A 21,098-nucleotide genomic window follows, 5' to 3' on the forward strand; every position below is an offset into this window, starting at 1 on the left:
AATATGCCTTCCACAAAATGGAAACTCAATAAATGTTTGTCCAATGAAAGAATGAATGATTGGACAGATGGATGAGTGGGTGAATGAATGTGACCTTGCAAAAAGCCCATATGCATGCTTCCCAGTTACTCTAGGCCAGTAGAAAAAAAGAGGAGAGACACCCTTATGGGTGTCCTGGAAGGCCAAGATCTCTTTCAAGGTTGGTGGTGAGAAGGGCACAGATCTATCATTACTAGGGTCCCAGGAAGTATTCGGTAAAAGGAAGAAGCAGGAGCAGAAATAATCACAGTACTCCTTTCCAAGGAAGATCTTAAAGCATCATGCAGACAGCAACAAACCAGCAATGCCCTGTTAAGTAGGCAGGCATTCCCAGGGTTATCTGAGAAACAAACCATGAAATGGGGAAGTATCATGAGTCAAGGCCAGAGCTGACCCAATGGCAGGTACAGAGCTGACTAGAGCTCAGTCTGAGGAACTGTGTTCTTTCTAAGGATAAAGCAGCTTTATAGAGTGATCCTGGAAGTCACGAGAACTGAATTCCAGTTCTGGCTCTGATTCTTGCTAGCTCTGTGACCCTAAGTAAGTCATTTAATCGCTATTGTCCTTAGTTTCCTGATCTGGAAAATGAGAATGAAAATAATAAATGTACTATACAACTTGCAGGGGAGCTATGAAGAAAATGTTCCATGAAATCCTTTCAAGTTCTATATAAAAGCAGGCTCCTTTTACTTATTCCAGAGGACCTGTGGCAAGTTTTGTCTAGCTTCATCTTCACCTACAAACAAAGAAGGATAATTCTAGTTTCTATTCCTATGAAGGAGAGTTTACATCAAAAGTTTTTTGACCCTTTACATCAAAAATTCATGGCATGCCCTGAGCTTTCTCTCTTTGTAAGAAGTGTTGGCAGTAAAATAATCTGCAGCCTAAGTGTAGCCATGGACAATGCCTATAAGCCACTGGTGCCATGAGACCAGCTACTTCCCCAGACTGATCAGAGATGAAGCAGCCTTGGAGCAAAAGAGAAATAATCATACAATCAAAGATGCAGAGTTCAAAGGGACCTTAGGGATTATCTAGTCAAATGCCCTCATTTAACAGAGGAGGAAACTGAGGCCCAGACAGGGTATGTGACTGGCCCAAAATCACACTAGCAGTAAATGGAGGGTCCATGATTTGAAGCCAAGTCTTCTGACTCTAAATGCAGGTTTGGAAAGGGGTAGAGGAGAGAAAAGAACAAGGTTTAGAGACATTTCAGAAGATTTTGAAACCAATATAAGAAATGGCTTGTGGTAGGTGGGAAAGAATCAAGAAGCATGGGATCTAATTTCAACACTGCCACAACCTAGCTGTGTGATTTTGGATAAGTCACTTGGCCTCTCTGATGTGTTTCTTCATCTGTAAAATGAGGGGGTGGATTATATTATCTAAAGTTCTTAGAGGGCAGCTAGGTGGCACAGTGGATAGAGCACTGGCCCTGAAGTCAGGAGGGCCTGAGTTCAAATTCGACCTCAGACCAAACACTTGACACTAGCTGTGTAACCCTGGGCAAGTCACTTAACCCTAATTGCCTAAAAATAAAAAAATAAAATAAAATAAAGCTCTTGGAGACAAATTTCACATAAGTCAGTACAGTTTTTCTTAGGTGAAAATCTTAGGTATTTTTACCTATATCTCCCCTGAGCCACAGACTCTCTGGAGCATGAAGTAGTTTCTCATCCAGCAGGAGCAATTGCCCAGGCAAGGAGAGTCCTGGCCAAGGACTAAAATGAGCTGTCGCTGGCAAGGCTCATGAGACCCCTTACCTCGGCCTGGACCTCCTACAATGGGTTAGGGAAGCTGTGGCCAGGGGGCCAGCAGGCCTGAAAGTTGAAGCCTCTGCTCCTGGGCTGGCTCTGTGGTCAGAAACCATAACCTGTCCCCTGAGTCACGCTGGAGCCTCATTAAAACGAGCCTCATAAATGTTAAAAAATTTACACATAAAAAAATGCCATGCATGAAACTGAACCGTACGTTTTACAGCCCCGGTTTGAAATCTTGCATAATCTATAAAACTTCGGCCCTGTACCACCGGGGCCTGTAAATTAGATTTTATAAAACAAAAAGCCTTTACCTTTCAAAGGGGTTTGGGGAACTTGCAAATTTTACAAACTTTACCAAGTGCCAGCCAGTGGCTGCTGGGGGATGAAAGAGAGGGAAAGGGAGGGTAGGAAGAGAAGTGGGAAAGGAAGTGCCAGAAGTGGGACAGACTGAAGAAGAGGTCTGCAGTTCAGCTAAGGAGATAGTCAGATAGCCATAGCAAGTAGGCAAAAATGAACCCTTTCCCAGACGAGGCTACCCAAGGACAAATCACTTTACGTCCTAGGAGGTGCACATTTAAAGTCATAGTATAGGTTATGAAAAATCTATTACAAGGACCCCAAGAGTTTAAATACCCTTGGGCAGATAAATGTCAACCTAGAATACTGGAGACTTGAGTTCAACTCTACATTGTCAACAATTCACATTTATATAGTGTTTCAAAATGCACTTTTCCAGCAACAGCCCAGTGAAATAGGTAGTTGCAAGTATTTTACAGATGAAGAAACTGAGGCTTTTTAGTGAAGGTGTGACTTGCCTAGGATCACCAAGATTGTCAGCATCTGAAGCAAGATTCAACCCCATGTTTCCTGATGACGTACACAGTAAATGGAGTTGAACTCCAGGTTCGGCCTTCTTTCTATTTTGCCACACTGCTCATTATATGACCTTGGGCAAGTCATTGACCTTCTCTAGGTCTCATTTTACTTTCCTATAAAGTGAGGAGCCTGTCTCTAAGTCTCCTTTCCATTCTAACCCTAAGAGTGATGGATAATAGGGGGCAGATGGAAATCCCTAAGAGAGAAGGTTCTTCTGAATCTAGGAAGCCCTCCTTGATCTTGGCAGCTCAGAACTCGGCCATTCTTGGCTGGAGGCTGCTACTGCTGAGAAAATTTAGAGCATGGAAGGGAAGTGGGGAAGGGAGGTATTAGGAGAGAGCAGAGAATGATAACAGGCTGAAGAGAGATAGGGAGGCGTGTTCAAATGGTAATGCGAGGGAGGTGACTCCGAGTCTTACTGGACTTGGGAAAAAACGAGGTCTAGAGGGAGGCCCGGGGTCTGGCAATGAGGTATTTCAGAGGGCCAAAGTTTCCCCAGACCCAAGTGTCCCCCTGACAATCCCATTTATGAAAGTCAATATTCAAGGGCAAAGGAAAGCTGCCCTGACACACATATATATAAAAAATAAATCTCTCAATTATCTCAGCTCATTTGCTTGGGGTCTCTCATTTTATGTCCCTGCTCGGCTGCGCAGTATATCTGTCCGGATAAAGAGTTACAGTCCGCTGGGCTACGTGTACGGGGTTGTAAAAAATACAGATGCCAAATTAACTGACTGTGGCACTCGGCAGCTGATTGAGCTGATAATGACGCGATCTGACCTTTTTCTAATTTCTAATTATGTGCATCTCGGCTGTGCTGGCGACATGATTCTTGTTCTAATGATGGCCCCCGTGGCTGGCCTTTTCATCTCCTTCCTGACCATGTCAAGGCAGAGGGTGGGAGGGGGTAGTAGGCATTGGCTGATCCCCCAAAAGAAAGCCCTCACCCCCAGGCCCAGGGCAGTGCTCCAGTGGGCAGACTTAGGAATTAAGGTAAGGTGAGGGGTCCAGGAAGTATGCTTAATTAGTCAATCAATGCTTCTCTGGCCAGGTCTACACAATCAGCAAACCAAGCAATTGTCCAGAGAAAGCAGAAGCAGGCCCTTCGGTTCCTGAGCTAGATTTTTCTGCACCCATGAGTAGAAAACTTATCCACATAAAGAATTAGTTGGCTATCTCTCCAGCACCAAAGGAGGTCAAAACCCAGACCTAGCAAGCACTTGGGATATAAAAACAAGGACCAACAGAGTTTCTAGGAAGTTTTGCCAATAGCCAATATGCTTACAACAAAACAATGGAACATTGGAGCTGGAAGGGACCTAAGGGAATATCTAGTTCGGACCCTCTATTTTACAGAGGAAGAGACTGAGGCCTAAAAAAGGGAATTGACTTGATGAAGATCATATTGCCGATTAGTAACAGGCTATCCATTTCTGGTGTTTTATGCCCAACCATGCACCATCTCTCCCCTGAGCCGAGAATCTGACTCTATAGATTAGCCAGCGGTCCATAGGACCTCTGAACATAGGGCTCTTCTGAAGGCCAGGGAGAGAAACAAGAGAAAAGTGCTCAGGTGATAAACTCTAGTTGCCAGGCTGCAATAGGACCGTGACTAGACCATGAGCCATTGTGCCGGGGAGAGTGAGTGAAGAGGTCTGAGCTCCTCATGGAAACGTCAGCAGTCATATGAAAGCCCGGCTTCCACAGGACTCTTGCCTTGCACTTTAGGTCTTCCTCATGCAAATAGTGGGTTACGGTCACGGCAGGGTACCAGGCATTTCCCAGTGACCTAAAGGGACACTTTTCTAGGGAGGGCCAAAGTAGAAGGAGAGAGGATGCCCTTGGACACCGCACAGTACAAAAGTCTGAAGTTTTTTGTGGACATACTTGTCTCTTACCATCATTACTTCTCTTGAGGGCACAAAAGCTCCCATACATCTGTTCTACACCTTAGCACCATGCCACACTAACCCATGAGCTTTAGGTGCTAGTCCCAGCTATTGGTCCTTGATCAAAATAATAGCTAGCATTTTTATCCTCAAAACAATCCTGGGAGGCAGGTGCTATTATTACGCCCATTTTACAGTTGAGGAAACTGAGGCAAATAGAGGTTAGATGATTTGCCAGGGTCAGAGAGTTAGTAAATATCCGCAGGTAGTATTTGAACCCAGGTCTTCCTGACTCCAAATCCAACACTCTAGCTACTATGTCATCGAGCTGCCCTGTTCATGGACAGGGGACACAAGGAGCGGAACAGGTTTACCTGTTGGGCCCTTAGCAGAAACTGGTAAAACTGACCTCTACGGTATGGCTCCAACCCTAACTTCCAGACACTTGTGGTATTACCTTTCATGTACTCTACATTTCAGTCCAATTAACTAATCACTGCCCGTATTGTTCTTGCTCTGCCCTCTTCACACTCCTTGGTTTTGTTTATAGTGTCCTCTATGTCTAGAATGGACATCCTTCCCCACCTCTGCAGGCTGAAATACATTCTTTCATTCAAAACCCAAAGGCTCCTCCCTGAAGCCTTCCCTGATTGAACTAGACAAATTCTAGTTCCTTGAATTGCTCGCAATAGAGACTTCTCATTTATATTTATTATATTTATAGACTCCTTGGGGTCAGTGATTTTGCGGGATTGGTTTTGCTTAGACATCAGCCCAGTGCCTAACACTTTGTCCTGCACATAGTACATGCTTAATACATGTGGGTTGAATTGGGTTCAGTTGCCCTCACTGTACAAGAACACCTCCAATCCTCATCTCAATCACTCTTTCTGAATCATCTTATTCCCCAGCCCAAGTTTCCAAAACTGTGAGGTCTCCTTTGTATGGGAGCTCTTTCCATAAGCACTAAGAAGTTATTTAATAAGCTTTGACTCTCTTGCAAAGAAGCAAGTGGTGTGGATAATACAGAAACCCTGGATAATTCCAAAGCTATCCTTATTTTTATCTGGTTTGAGGATGCACCGGTATATACTAAAAAGTATGCTTTTGGGGCAGGTAGGTGGCACAGTGAATAGAGCACTAGCCCTGGAATCAGGAGGACCTGACTTCAAATTCGGCCTTAGACATTTGACACTTACTAACTGTGTGACCCTGGGCAAGCCACTTAACCCCATTGCCTAGCAAAACAACAACAAAAAAGTATGCTTTCCTCATTTGGTTTTGTTTGAGTGAACATTAACATGTCATTGCATGTCCTGGCTAGATAGACAGTGGCACAATGGTGGATGAAGACAGTCAGAAGCATAATGGGTTTGAGCAGAGAAATGGTCACCTAAAAATGTACTAAACATCCATGGAAAATAGAGTTTGCTATAAAAAATTCAACCCTGACTCTACTCATAAAAATTATAAGCAGAACATATGTGTGCATGTGTATGCACTGTCTCTCCCTGTCTCTATGTCTCTCCCAAGGAAACTCAATGGAATGTAATCAATGGAGAGAGAAAGGACTTTAAAAATCCACCCAGCTGCTCCTGGGCAAGACCTCTTCTAGGCTTTCTTGACTTATTTTGCTGTCTAGGTTTGTCTCTTCCGTTAGCAAATGCTCACACATACCTGTTCTACCTCTCTGTATCACAACACAATAGCCATTAGCTCTGGGTTCGAGGCCTAGTTCTGCTCCTAGCTAGCTATACCAGTCAATAAGCATTTATGGCAAGTAACTTCACCTCTTTGAGACTCAGTTTCCTTATCTGTCACGTGAAATGAGTGACCTCTAAGGTCTCCTCCAACTTGAACCTTCTATGAGAACATTCTATAGTTGTTCTTAGGAGTCTGTGGAGTGCAAATGTTAGAGAGTCAGCCTCAAGAGTCAGCAAGACCAGGGGCAGCTAGTTGGCACAGTGGATAGAGTTCCAGCCTTGGAGTCAGGAGGACCTGAGTTCAAATCTGGCCTCAGACACTTGACACTTACTAGCTGTGTGACCCTGGGCAAGTCACTTAACCTTGATTGCTTCACCAAAAAGCAGGAAAAAAAAAAAAAAAAAAAAAAAAAAAAAGGCAGCAAGATCTTGATTCAAGTTCCACTTGTCACACATACTGGCTTTGTGATCCAGACTCAGTCACTTAACTTGCAACTAGGTGGCACAACGGATGGAGAAATGGGCCTAGAGTCAGGAAGACATGAGCTCAAATACAGCCTCAGACACTTACTAGCTGTATGGCCCTGGGCAAGTCATTTAACCTCTGCCTCAATTTCCTGAACTGTAAAATGGGACTAATAATAGCATTTATTTCACAGGGTTGTTTGTGAAGATCAAATGAGATATTTGTAAAGAACTTAGCACAGTGTCTGGTACATCGTAGGGGATTAATCAATGCATGTTCCCTTTCTCCCTCCAGAAAACTTAAGACTAGATAAATTGTAGAACATTTGCTGATCTGCACTGGGGCAAGAGTTTCCTTAATAGGAATTCCTTACATCAATAAACTCACAGAAAAGAAAAAAAAATTCTTTCTCGGTAGAGGAAGCAGCACTTGTCCAAGCTGGGGGTGGTAGAAGAGCTCCCCACTCCATTGCATCTCTCTGTTGCATCTTTCCTTAGTATAGATACTAAGGATCACACGATCACAGATTTAGAACAGGAAGAGATCTTCAAGACTTCACGTTTCATAAATGAAGAAAGCAAGTTCCAAAGACTAGGCCAATCTCAGCAGAGGAGAGCAGGTGAACCATAACTGGGATTTCTCACGTGGTTACAAGAGAAGACCTTTGTAGTCAGACGAGTGACTGGTTTGGGGGCCTGATGGTGACTTCAGTTTCAGGGAGTAAGAGGCTTAAGTAAAAGGGCAGTGGCATTGGGAAGGGGTGGGGGAGGGGGATGAGGCGCCTGCCTGCAGAGAGAAAGAAGACTTTACCAGGTTGTCCAGTTCCGGGTCATCACTGAAGAAGGGCTTATGCTCCTGCTCTTGCTGATGAACGAAGTTCTCGATGTCCACGTCAAAGCTGGCTGAGGTGATGCACTCAGAGCCCTGGGTGGCCTGTTCACACTTCTCAAACAGCAGCGTCAGGAGTGGGAAGAGAGGGTGCCTGTAGGGGACACCAACAGTGCACACACACAGACACACAGAGGCCACATTGCTTAGTAGACAATCCCAGGGTCTCCTCACCACCCTGGAAACTCTTACCCTCACCTCTACAACCTCTCCACCCTTAGAGGGAAGCCCTGTATCCTGGGTCATCGTCTCAATTACTTAAGAATGTGCTGGGTGAATGCATTCTTTCCCCTGGATATGGATGGCAAGAGGACTCCAGCTAGGGACAAGAAGTTCTGGAAGCCTGGCTGTTGAAGCAGCGCCTAGGAGGCCTTAGCTGGGGCTCAACTTGTACCTCCATCTTTTATCTTTAAAGACATTTCAGGAGTCAAGAACCCCCCCAATGCAGGAAGTGCCTAATTTTTTTGTCCAGTGTCAACCACAGAAGGAAATGATACGGGTACCTAGTTATAGGATTAAATTAAAGCTTGGTATTCAAGACCCTCCACAATTAGGGGCTAACCTACCTGTCGAGTCTCATTTCACAGCCTCCTGTGGCCACCAAAGCCTGCTTCTTTCTCTCTGGCTAATCCCTAGCTGCTATGAGAAAGGGAGGTGTGTGTGTGTGGGGGGGGGTCTACAGAGCATCTGCCTACCAAACACAAATTCATGGTCCACAGAAGCAGGCCTTCCCTCTTCCCCAAAACTCTACACCTTGGGAAAATTGGACCATTAACTATCCCATGAACATACTCCACACTCTTCTACTTGTATGACTTCTCTCAAAGCACCATTCTCAACACTAAAAAGACCCTCCTAGACTCTCTCTAACCCCTCTCCAATATCCACTTTTCAAATCTAGTTCTGAGAACACTAATCAATCAACACTCACACTGCCCAAAAGTACATATCAGCAATTCACCCAGTCACTTCAATCACCATTCCCTTTGTCTAAAACAATCCTCCATAAACACCACTTCTTCCCCTATAGGAATGTAAACTCCTGGAAGTCAGAGATTATCTCACTTGCTTGTATTTATATTCATAGCACTTAGCAGAGTGCTGGGTATAAAGTAATTGCTTAAAACTTTTTCATTCATTCATTCCAACTACTGAAATTATATTTGTTCTTTAAAGCCCAACTGTGGGAACCCCTTCTCCTGACAGCCTGTCCCAATCCTATTAGTTGGAAGCAAGACCTTTCTCCTGCAATCTTAGCATGCTCTATATGTGTTTCTTATGTACTTATATTCTATTTTCTATAATCATTATTTGTGTCCTTGTCTTATATTCCCCTTGAATGAAAGCTGCTTGAAGGTAGACACCATGTTTTACTCACTTTGAATTTGCCTCAGCACCTAGTACCTAGCATTTCATATATATATTCCATACTCCATTGACACCAACCTGCCAATAAGCACCTCCACACTTAGGTGGGTTTTTCCTTGAACAGACATATAAGATATCACTGGACCTGTACTCCAAGGTGGGGCCTGCCAGAGTTTCATTGATATAGCTTTTGAGAATTTAGTTTCATCTCCATTCCACTAGGAGCTATTGTTTGAGGACTTTAGGAAGTGCTTAATAGTGTATACAATGTGTTTAATAAATGTTCATTTATTAAATTGAAGCTCCAGAGCTGAGCATGGTAGGAAGTCAGAAATCTCACTGGTCATTGGTTGTCTGGAGTTACCTGTCCTTGTGGCTTTGGATGTGGAAGAGCACATCTATATGTAGATATGTGTCTACTCACATACTTCCTCCGTGGGCTTAGGCAGCTATAGAGTCTAAACATCTTACTATCCATAGACAGTCACTCTCATTGCTTATGTATGCACACACATGAGCATGAGCTCAGGTTTCTGTACATATGAAAGCTAGCAGAGAATTTTGGCTGTTTCTATACTGCATTCATGTCTATATGGACATTTGTAGTATATATGCCTGTGCTTGTATAACTTCCATTTCTATTGAATGAATAAAAGTCCAGCATATCTCAAAATCAGAGAGAGAGAGAGAGAGAGAGAGAGAGAGAGAGAAGCGTGTGTGTGTGTGTGTGTGTGTGTGTGTGTGTGTGACCTTGGATACTTCCATTATTAATAGCCTATTCCCTTCCCTGGGGTTCAGAAAAGCATCTGCAAAGCCCTCCCTAGCCCATCTCCTCAGCCTCCTGTGGCCGCCAAATCCTGCTCCTTTCTCTCTGGCTAATCCCTAGCAGCTAGGAGAAAGGGAGGTGTGCATGGGGGTCTACAGAGCATCTCCCTACCAAACGCAAACTCCCCATCCACAGAAGCAGGTGATGAGTTGCTCATCTGCTGTTGTCTATCTTCTTTCCACATATGCTGAATAACTCAACACAGGAAGGAGGAGAGAGCATCTTGTCTAGTGTGCCAAGGCCTAGGAGTCAAGAGAGGGTGTGGAAAGAAAAGGAAGGGAGAGAGGAAAGAGGACCTCTAAGGATCTTTTCTAAGTCTGAGAGTCTATGACTGAGAAAAAAGAACCCCTCAATCGTCCCCATAGCCACTCTCCCCCAAACCGCCAACACACCTGGCTGGTCAGACCCAGGGACAGTGGGGAATGAGGAACAATAAATTTCTGCCTTCAGCTGAGCTGCTTAGCTTGGCAGAGAGCATCCCTGTGACACCAGCTTCCCTCTAGTTTGGGGGAGGGGGTGGTACAGTGCATAAACAACTGGGCATTGAGGCTACAAGCAGGTGTGCAGCCCACAGTTAAAGGGCTGGAATCTTGGGGCGGCCCAACCCTGCCATCCATCGAACTGGGAGAGCTATTCAGCACAGGCAGGAGACTACTGAGGGAAGGTGGGGGAAAACAATGGGTTAGACGGCCAACAGGCTGAAGACAAAAGGAGAACCAGGTGAAGGGGTTAAACTCCAGTCTAAGTCTTCATTTGCAGCCACTAATACCACAGCATATTATAGTCTAATCTAACCTGATCCCAGTTTAATGCAAGATTCTCAGGGCCCTGAGCAGAATACCAAAGAAAGCCTCAGTGGCTGTAATTTAAGCAGAGCCCTGCAGTGGTTTAGCTGAGGGACATGAAAGGCAAATTCCAGACGGTGTTATGAATTATTGCGCCTTATGAACCTTTCTACTCTCAACAGATGCCTGCTGCCATTTAAACAGCCACTAGATCAATTAGGAATGAAAGGCACAAATCGACTCTGTACAAGGGCACTAAATTACCAGGAACTAATAATCCGCAGCAGTCATGCCAGGTGGTGGGAGTGCAGCCCCAAGCCCCCCAACCTCACCACTGGTCGCCACACATTCCTTTTCTATTGGGCAGAGTAAATTGTGTGCGCTTCCACCCAGCAGAGAAGGGGAGCTCTGTGTGTATGTGTGTTTATGTAGGGTGGTATTCATTGGGATGGGTGCATATGGGAGATATGTGTGTTGTGCTGTGCAGTATATGAAGTATGTTATATGTTGTGGTTGTATGGTATGTGTAAATGGTGCATGTAAGGAGATATTGTGTGGGGTATGTATTCAATGTGCATGTGTGCTGGGTATGTCATGCATGATGTGTGGTGTTACTGGATTTTGAGTCAGAGACCCTGGGTTCTAATCCTAGCTTTGCTAGTCTGTACTTATGGGCCAGTCACTTATTTTTCCTAATCTGTAAGGTAAATTGGAGGTGGTAGGTAACCGATCTGAGGACCCCTTTAAGTGTGAAGCTATGATTCGAACGTACATGTGGCTGTAAGTGTACATGTTGTATAGGTGTCTTATTTGCCTGGGCTATGTTATATAGGTATGTGTCTAGTTTGGGGTAGAATGGGTCCCACAAACTGCTCCTTGTCCTTCTGGCCCCTGGGAGCTAATTCCTCAACTGGTTTAGAACCTTTGGCACTCCAGTTACCTTTGAAATGAATGGCCCTACATCAAGGTAGGGGAAAGAAGGCTGAGGGGCAGAGAGAAAAGTGATGTAATACTCTAATCCACCCTTCCTAGGGCACTGCCTGGAAGGAAGAGCTGGGGCTATAGCTGTCTTAGGGGCTATAGTCACAGGGTCCTGCTGCTACTAGTAGCATAGGGGCAGCTAGGTGGTCAGGAACTCATCTTCCTGAGTTCAAATCTGGTATCAGACACTTGTTAGCTGTATGATCCTGGTCAAGTCACTTAATCCTGCTTGCCCGAGTTTCCTCATCTGTAGATAAGTTGGAGAAGGAAATGGCAAACTATTCCAGGATCTTTGCAAGAAGACTCCAAATGGGGTCATGAAGAATAGTCGAAAACAACTGAACAACAACTACTAGTCTGACTTACTAGCTGAAGGAAGTCATCCTCATGGGGTAGATAGGAGCTATCAAGAGGTTTGGGGTAGTTGGGTATGGCGATGGTGTTGGCTCATCCCATCAGCACAGAGTGATGCAAAATAATAGCATTTTACAGTATGTTTAAACACTCTAAAGGGATCTTGCATAGGAAGTCATGTGGTTTAATGGAAAGACCAATGGCTTTGAGGGATCTGAGTTCAAATCCCAGTTTAGCCATTTATTTCCTATGTGACCTGGGGCAAATCACTTTGCCTTTTTAGGCATCCGTTTCCTCAAGTTTAAAGTGAGCTGGATGGATGTGATGACCTCTAAGGTCATTTTAACTCTAAATTCTATGATGTAAATCAACTCATTTTATCTACCTCGCCTCCCTTACATTTCTAAAAGTCAGTCTGGTTCTGAATTAGTCCAGGGGTACAGGAATGCGCTAGGGGAATTTGGGGAGTTCCCATATGGAAGACTGGGATAGTTCCGCAGGTCCACAAGGTGCTATGATGTCAGAGAGCTAAATCAAGGATCTAGTTTAATTCAGAGGTCTCAGGGCCAACACTCTGATCATGACCCTCATAGCCTGTAAAGAAAGCTGTAAAGAAGCAGTTGATCTAGCATGGGCCAACTCGAGAGGCCTTAGGATGAGCAGCCCAGCTGGGCAGAGGCAATCACTGAATATCTTGGCATTCAGGGAACCATTCTGCAGTGAGCTTAGTGAAGTCTGGAAGCCTGCTACTCTGGGCTGCTGGGCAGGCAGGCTGGGCTCACACTATGCATCAGGAGCAGTCAGGCAGTAAGTAAGGGGCATCGTCCCTCATTTTAGCCCAGGGTCTGGTGATGGGGAACACACTTACAGGTAACATCATGCTTTCAGGGATGCTGGGGGAAGGGTTCATTTCTTCCTCTTCTCCATCAAGGTTCCTCTGGCTTCAGAGTAGAAATTGCATGGATACTAATACAGCACCCTGTCCCCTACCAATCCTCAAACTCATTCCCAGTCCGTCCTCATCTTCTGCTAAGTATAGCAGAAAAACAGACTCAAGAAAACATAAGTTTGAGTACTGGTAGTGGCATTTATTAACTATGGGATGTTGGGCATTTAACTTCTTGAGGCCTCAGTTTCCTCATCTGAAAACAATAATGCTATATTACCTATTTGCTTCACAGAGTGGTCTTTGAGCAAAGTGTTTTGTAAACTTTTAAAGCACCATGTAAAAAGTAGTTATTATTCTTATTCTGTGATCTAAGGTTCATAAAGTTAAGCTCTGCTGAACACTACACCCAGCCTAAGAGCCAATGGGTATTTTTCCCCCCACATTTTTTTTCCAGCATTGGAAGGTTCCAGCATTTACCTCTTGCTCAGTGACAGAGAATGAATAGGAAATGAATGCCCTTTGGTTTCTCTCTGCCTCAGTCTATCCACCTGTAAAATGGGGCCAAACCAATTTCCTTTCCCCATGGGCCCCACCACAACTCCCTATAAAAAGCTGGAAGAACAAACACGGGAATATAGTACAAACTCCCTGAAAGAGGACTTGAGAGATCTGGAGGGTGATCGTTAGGTTTTATTTCCTGGGTGCTCAGAGCATTTGACCTCCACCAGAGCTCAACCAAGCCTCTCCCCCTCCCTACTTTCTTCCATCTCTCCTCATTCCCCACTCCCTACTCTCTCCCTCCCACTCTACCCTCTCTTAAGCCGTTCAAAATTTGGAGGAAATAAATCTCACAGCACTAATTCAGGGAGAGTTTGAGCCTCGTCAGTGCAGAACAAATAAAAGGGCTGAACTGGCATGACATTTTACTGCAGAAGAGAGGTCGTTTCCAGCCACTAATAAAAAGGATTTGACACAGACTAATAAAGAGAAATGAATTTCTCTAATGGCCTAATTTAGCACATTCAGCACTGTGCTGCTGCTGCCTGGGATCCAGGAGGGGAATGGAACAGTGAGTGTGGACCAAAGTAGAATGGGAGAGCAAGAGACAGCTTGCTCATGGGACAAAGGTAGAAAGAAATTACTCCAAATAACGTTTATTATTTCTTTTTCCTTTTCTGTCCTATCCCCTTCCCCTCCCCCTCCCCCTCCTCACCCCTCACCAGGAGCATCTGAATGAAAATCCAGCTCAGGATATTGTGAGGTTCTGATGAGTCAAAGAAAGAGACCCCCTCAACAGAACTGGGGTACTAGCTTAAGGTGATTAAACTGGGTACATTGATTTCTATGAGGGTTTAAGCTACAGTTTGGTTAATTACATCTGACATTTTTTTTCTTTTGAATTCTGTACATCTCATCCAAACTTCCCAGCTAGGTCTGCCCAGCTTGGAGGCAGGTCACGGGCTGGGGCATCTGAGGCTGCCTGGGAGAGCAGCAGGACCCTGTGACTGCAGCCCCCAAGACAGTATTAAGAGTACATGTCTGTGGTTGGTCCCCTTCTTTTCCTATGCCCTAGAAAGGTTTTGACTTCTCACCCCATGTGTGTTTTTCACTCTGGGTAAAGTGGTCCTGACCCTTTTGGTTAAGGTCCTCAGAGAATTCCCCAAAGGTCATCTGGTCTGCTCCACTCAGCCCCCTCCCCAACCCCCTCCCCCTTTCCCGCTGCCCTTTGGCTCTGAGGAGTTTAACAGAGACTGGACAGAGGGAGCTCTTGACTATTTTCGTAAAGTTATAGAAAACTAACTGCCACAACTTCCCTTGGTTAGGAACTCTCTATACATATACTATCTAAGCAAGAAACATCAGAATATAGTGGAGGAAAAAAACAATGCACTTGGAATTAGGAAGCATGGGTTTAGATCCTGTACCTGCTGTTACAAAAGTCATTGTAGATACGAGAACTTGGGCCAAAAAAGTTTAAGTTGACTTCTCCAGTGTCACAGCTGGTACATGGGAGACTCAGGATTCAAACCCAGGAACTCTGAGTCCAAATGCCCATCTTTCCCACTACACCACACTGGCGTGTGACCTTTCGAAAATCACTTATCCCCCGTTGAGTGCCAGTTTCCTCATCTGTCAGAGGGGGATAATAATACTCGTACAGCCTACCTCATAGGTTTGTTATTAGTAAAGTATTTTCTAAGCCTTAAAGAGTTACAGAAACAAGAGTCATTACTATCTGAAAGTCCATTAAGTCAAACTAAAAGCCCTCCTACAATGGCTTAAGTTCATTTTCTCTTGTTTAAGACTCAACGAAGGAAAGCTGAATCCTCTTCAAACTGTCCAAACTTTGTCCCCAATCCAAGCCAGTGTTAATTAAGCCTTTGCTATGTTCTATAGGACAGACAAAAAGATAATGTCATATCTTACAAGCTAGGGATGGAGATAGTGAGGCCAAGATAGAAAAAGACAGAGAAGGAGGCAAAGATAGAATAAAGTCAGAGATAATTTTTTTTTTAAATAAAAAGGGAGAGAAAGAACTAGAGGCAGAGTCAAAGAGAGACTGGTCATACACAGGGGGAGACATTAACGTTGAGTTCTCTTTCTGGGTGATAAACCTCATGATTCACGGTCACATGGCACCGTCCCTTCCCGAATCGCTCAGCCATCCCCTCCATCACGACCTTGGCCAGGACGGCAGGCCTCAATTACAGGCCCAGCCAACTGTGTGGCAGTCTGCCCACCCAGCCTACCTCCTCTGCTCTCCCTGTACCTGACCTTGGGGGCTCCCTGAAAAAGCTAACACTTTTCCCCACAGGAACACTAGAGGTAGGGAAGGATAGGAGAGGAACGGGGAACTCCCAGAGCCCCCAACATCATTCACCTCATGTGGGTAGCTCATATTTAGTTCAGTGGACAGGGATACAGAATTCTTAGGCTGTCGCAACACTCTTAGTGACTAGAATAATGTGGGAAGAGGGTAGTGGAGTCAGACTCAGAGGGTATTTGACTAATGGCCTATAAAGGACCCTTTTTAGGGATCAAGGAGGACTAGTCAGTGACCAAACTTGACCCCTGACAGTGATATGTGTTAGTCTTTTTCTCCAACAAAACTCAGCCCCCCCCACATCATAATAATCTTTAACACTCAATTTAAAACAACCTCCATTACCAATATTCTCTTCCTTCCTCTCATCTCTTTCCAGTGGCATGGCATTATAAGACTTTCTGGGAAACATTGGAGACTATTCTGGAACAAATATGCCCTGATCAACTCTTATTAGTTACTCACATTTTCATGGTGCTTTTAGGATTTACAGAGCACTTTGCCCACAGGAATCTGGAATCAGAAGACTTGGGTTCAAATCCTGATTCTGCTATTTATAGCCTATATGACCTTGGACACGTCACTTCAACAATCTAGGCTTCCCTTTCCTCCTTTGTAAAAATGAGGAGGTTGGGCTACATAATCTCCAAGTTTCCTTCCAGCTCTAAATACTTTGATCCTATGAGTAGCCCAAATGTTATAAATGAGTAGCCCTTTTTCCAATGAGAGCACAGAAGCTCAGAGAACATAGTTAAATGACAAACCCGCAGTCATCGAGACAGGATTCATAGAGAACTTTTGGACTCCAAGGCCAATGCTCTTCCCTCTACGCCATGCTCATCTATCCAGCCCCTCTGGGCTGCACTTTCATGCACTGCTCTCCCCCCTCCCCTACAATCTGGGAACACAAAACAGCTGCCAACTCTGAGACTTCAACAACAGGATCCGCCCTGGCACTGTGCCGCCCCTTTCCCCTCGAAAGGCATCATTTCAAGGCCATAGGCTCAGATTTCAGCTTCTAAAGGACCATGGAATGGGCCTGGTTTGTGATGAGCTTTGCAGAGCAGAGAGCAAGCAGAGAAGAGAGGGAGAAGTTGAAAATGTCCCAGAGGCTTTGCTTAGCCCTTGGCCCCCAACCCTGCCCTTAACGGGAGCACATATACACGTACAACAGATAGGGAATGGTGAGCGGAGGCAGTGTGAATGAGGGAGAGTTAGGCAAATGGTAACAGGTCATATTTTTATCCCATGTATGACGTTGTAGCCATGAGGGTGTATTTTTAGAGAGCACATTTTTAGATGTGTATGGTGGGTGGTTGGTTCCCCCAGGTTTCCTTGGAGAGGGCATCTTCTCTGCTGTTAAGATGGAGTGGTATATTGGAAATATGGTATATTGGAAAATGATGCTGGATTTGGTATTAGAGGAACTGACTTCAAATACCAGCTTTGCTAACCTACTGCCTGTGTGACTCTGGGCAAATCTGAGGCCCTTACTGGTCCTCAAGCTTCCTCTGAGGGTATGTGAGCAAATGGTCCCTAAAATCATTTCCTGAACCATCTTCCGCTCCCAGACAGACCACTGTAATATAATGTTCTGGGAACTTATAGAGTTAAATGAGTTTTATCTTTTTGGAGCCAGAACACCCCTGGGTCGGAGGTTAGGAAAATTCCCTCTCAGACACTTCATTACAAAGCTCCAGTTCCCAGGGAGCAAACCAAAGAGATTTCATGGGAGGAAAATCACAGGAGGGTCTTTGTTTCTCCTTAGTCCTCACTTTGCCTAGGCTTGTGCTGCTTTGTACCTCCCTCCCTTCTTCACCTAGAATTTCTATCTGCTACTTCTTCTGGGGCTTATTCATTCACTTACATATTATTTTAACAAGAGGCAGCAAGGACACAAAGTGGCTGAATGACCCTAGGTAAGTAACAAACTTGGTGTCCCCAGGCAACTCTCTAAGACTGGAAGCAGCAGACCAGTAGCTGCATTAATTTTTTTTTTTTTAAAGATTGGTGTCTTTTTTGGCCGGGGGCGGGGGAGGGGCCCCAATCAGGGTTAACTTACTCATCCAGACTCACATAACTAGTAAATGTCTGAGGCCAGATTTGAACTCAGGTTGTCCTGACTCCAGGGCTGGTGCTCTATGCCATCTAACTACATTGAATGAGTGAAGTAACTTACAACAACAAAATCAAAGCTCTAGGCCCCTTTCCCCTTCTGGGGGGAAAAAAAAGACCACTGCCTACACCCAAAAGTGGATCAATTGAACCCTTTTCAGTTAATAGGTGTCCCAAGGGGACCTTGAACCAGAAGTAGAACCACATAATAACCATAAAGACTTGGGTCAGAATGAAACTTCTCTCCAGTTTTCCCCTGCAGCAAGGGTGGGGAACCTGCCTCGAGGCCACAGGTGGCCTTCTAGGACCTTGGGTGTGGCCTTTTGACTGAGCCTCAGTTTTACAGACAAATCATTTTATTAAGCATTCAGTCACAAGCATTCAGGCCATAAATTCCACACCCCTGGAGCATTTGGAGCCGGATTAGAGACCACTCTGTAGAGTTCTGGTGGCCTAAATCATAGGATCTGGTTCAGGGAGCAGTTATCTCTTCCCCAATTTATCAGTGTCATTCATGGCTAGGAGGCAAAAGTGAGTGTGGAAGAACAGTCCTGAGTTCCAAGAAATAGAGAACCCCAACGACTCAAGATCCTACATCAAAACCTAAATCTAAACCTCTGTCTTGCTATGAAGAACCTTCTATAATCTGGCTTCACTTTATTACTCCACCTTACTCTCCAGACTATACATTTCACTGTAACAATGCCAGTCTCCTTGTCGTTCTATGAAAACACTGCTTATTTTCAATCACTTTTCTCCCTGACTTGGAATGTCCTCTGCTCTTTGCTGTGCTGCCCCCAAATCTACCCACTTTTAAGCCCTCCCTCAAATCCCGCTGCATCTGTGCTTCTTCTAGCCTTCATTGACATCCCTTCCCATTTCCTTTGAGCTCTTAAGGTAAATACTGGATCCTAGAGTTCAGGCATTCAACATTTCTTACTCATATATTGTAGGAACCTCCTAAATGATCTCTCTGTCTCCCCAGAATTATCCCTCTCCAACTCATCCTTCAGATAATTGTCAAAATAGTATTCCTAATACTCATCTCTAATCATGTCACTCCTTAACTTAAAAACCTCCAGTGGTTCCCCATTGTCTAACAAGTAAAATATAAATTACTTATCTTGGCATTCAAGATCCTACCTAATCTGTACTGTGACACTAACCTACCTTTTTAGCTTTAATGTTCCTCTTGCAGATTCTATGCTTCAGCCAAGGAGGACTAGCTGTTTGTTTCCTGATCTTGACCTTATGTATACCATCCTTTTTGCCTGGAACAGATTCTATACTACAACCTCCTCCACATCCTGCTGCCATCTTTACTGTTCTTTTCTAAGCCTAGCTCAAATGCTACCTCTTTCCTGATGCTTTTATTGAGCCCTCAAAAGGAATACTTCCTTCCTTGAATTTCTCAGACCATTCTATGCTGATCATTTCTAACTTATCGTACATTTCCATGTCTGGACTTAATTTTAAGCTCACTGAGGGTAATCACTGTGCCTAGTGCCTAATCCAGTTCCTTGCACACAGTAGGCCCTTAATAAATGTTTGCTTAATTGAAGTATGTTTTTCTAAATTCCACAGTACAGTACCAGATCTCAAACTATAATATCATCAAAATTATCTGGTAGTGGCTAAGAAATAGAGTGGTAGACCAGTGGAATACATTAAGTACACAAGACACAGCAGTAAATGATTATAGTAATCTGTCTGATAAACCCAAAGACCCCAGTTTATCTGACAAAAACTGCTGGGAAAACTGGAAAACAATGTGGCAGAAACTAAATATAGACACCTTACATTATATACTAAGATGAAGTCAAAATGGGTACATGGTTTAGACATTAAGGGTGACATCATAAGCAAATTAGGAGAGCAAGGAAGAGTTTATCTGTCAGATCTATGGAGAAAAGAAGCATATGTGACCAAACAAGAGATAAAACGTATTATGAGATATAAAATGGATAACTGATTGTATTAAAAAAAATGTTTGCATAAACAAAACTAATGCAGCTAAAATTAGAAGGAAAACAGAAGGCTGGGAAACAATTTTTACAGCAATTGTTTCTGATAAAGGCCACATTTCTCAAATATATAGACAAGTGAGTCAAATTTGTAAGAATATAAGTCATCTCCCAATTGATAAATAGTCAAAGGATATGAATAGGCAGTTTTCAGATGAAGAAATCAAAGCTACCTACAAGTCCTATGAAAAAAATGTTCTAAATCAATATTGATTAGAGAAATGCAATTAAAACAATTCTGAGGTACCACCTCACACCTCTCAGATTGGCTAATATGACAGAAAAAGAAAATGATAATTGTTGGAAGGGATGTGGGAAAACTGGGACATTAATACACTGTTGGTGGAGTTATGAACTGATCCAACTATTCTGGAGAACAATTTGGAACTATGCCCAAAGGGCTATCAAACTGTGCATACCCTGTGATCCAGCAATACCATTCCTAGGTCTGCATTCCAAAGACACCCCAAAAATATTTACAAAAATATTCATAGCAGTTCTTTTGGTGATGTCAAATAATTGGAAATTGAGGGAATTTCTATCAATTGGGGAATGGCTGAACAAGTTGTGGTACATAAATGTAATGGAATACTATTGTACTACAAGAAATGACAAGCAGGCAGATTTCAGAAAAACCTGGAAAGACTTACATGAACTGAAGCAAAGTGAAGTGGGCAGAACAAGGAGAGCATGGTACACAGTAATAGCCACACTGTACAATGATCAACTATGAATGACTTAGCTATTCTCAGCAATAGAATGAACCAAGACTATTCCAAAGGACTCATGTTGAAAAATCTGTATTCAGAGAAAGAACTGATGGAGTCTGAAAGCAGACAGAAGTATACTATTTTCACTTTGTTGTTTTTGTGGGTTTTTTTCCCCTTTTTGGTCTGTTTCTTCTTTCACAACATGACCAATATGGAAATATGTTTTACATGAGTGTGTGTGTGTTTGTATAAAAATAAAAAACCTATATCAAATTGCTTACCATCTTAGGAAGGAGGTAGTTGAAGGAAAGGAGAAAATTTGGAACTCAAAAATTTTTTAAAATGAATGTTAAAAATTGTCTTTACATGTAACTGGAAAAAAATACTATTAAAAATAAATAAATAAACTCCACAGCACGGTGGAACATCTACCATAGTGCAAATCACCTAGCAAGCACTCAAGAAATAACTCATGTGTAAATAACACTTAAATCTCTACAGAGCACTTCATATATATTACCTCATTTGATCCTTACAACAACCCTGAGATAAAGACTATTATTATCCCCACATAACAGATAAGGAAAGTAAGGCTCAG

The 21,098-nt window shown here is 43.7% G+C and overlaps 1 protein-coding gene across 1 annotated transcript in view; it reads right to left on the minus strand.

Moving 5' to 3' along the window:
• The window catches only part of PKNOX2 (PBX/knotted 1 homeobox 2), a 347,095-nt gene that overhangs the window by 56,959 nt on the left and 269,038 nt on the right, over positions 1-21,098 (minus strand). The window contains exon 6 of the mRNA XM_027835120.1: positions 7,547-7,718. Within this exon, the coding sequence (XP_027690921.1) occupies positions 7,547-7,718 (172 nt within the window). The remainder of the gene's footprint in view (positions 1-7,546; positions 7,719-21,098) is intronic.

This window comes from Vombatus ursinus, unplaced genomic scaffold, assembly GCF_900497805.2.
Source record: "Vombatus ursinus unplaced genomic scaffold, bare-nosed wombat genome assembly UNPS02014813.1, whole genome shotgun sequence".
NCBI lineage: Eukaryota > Metazoa > Chordata > Mammalia > Diprotodontia > Vombatidae > Vombatus > Vombatus ursinus.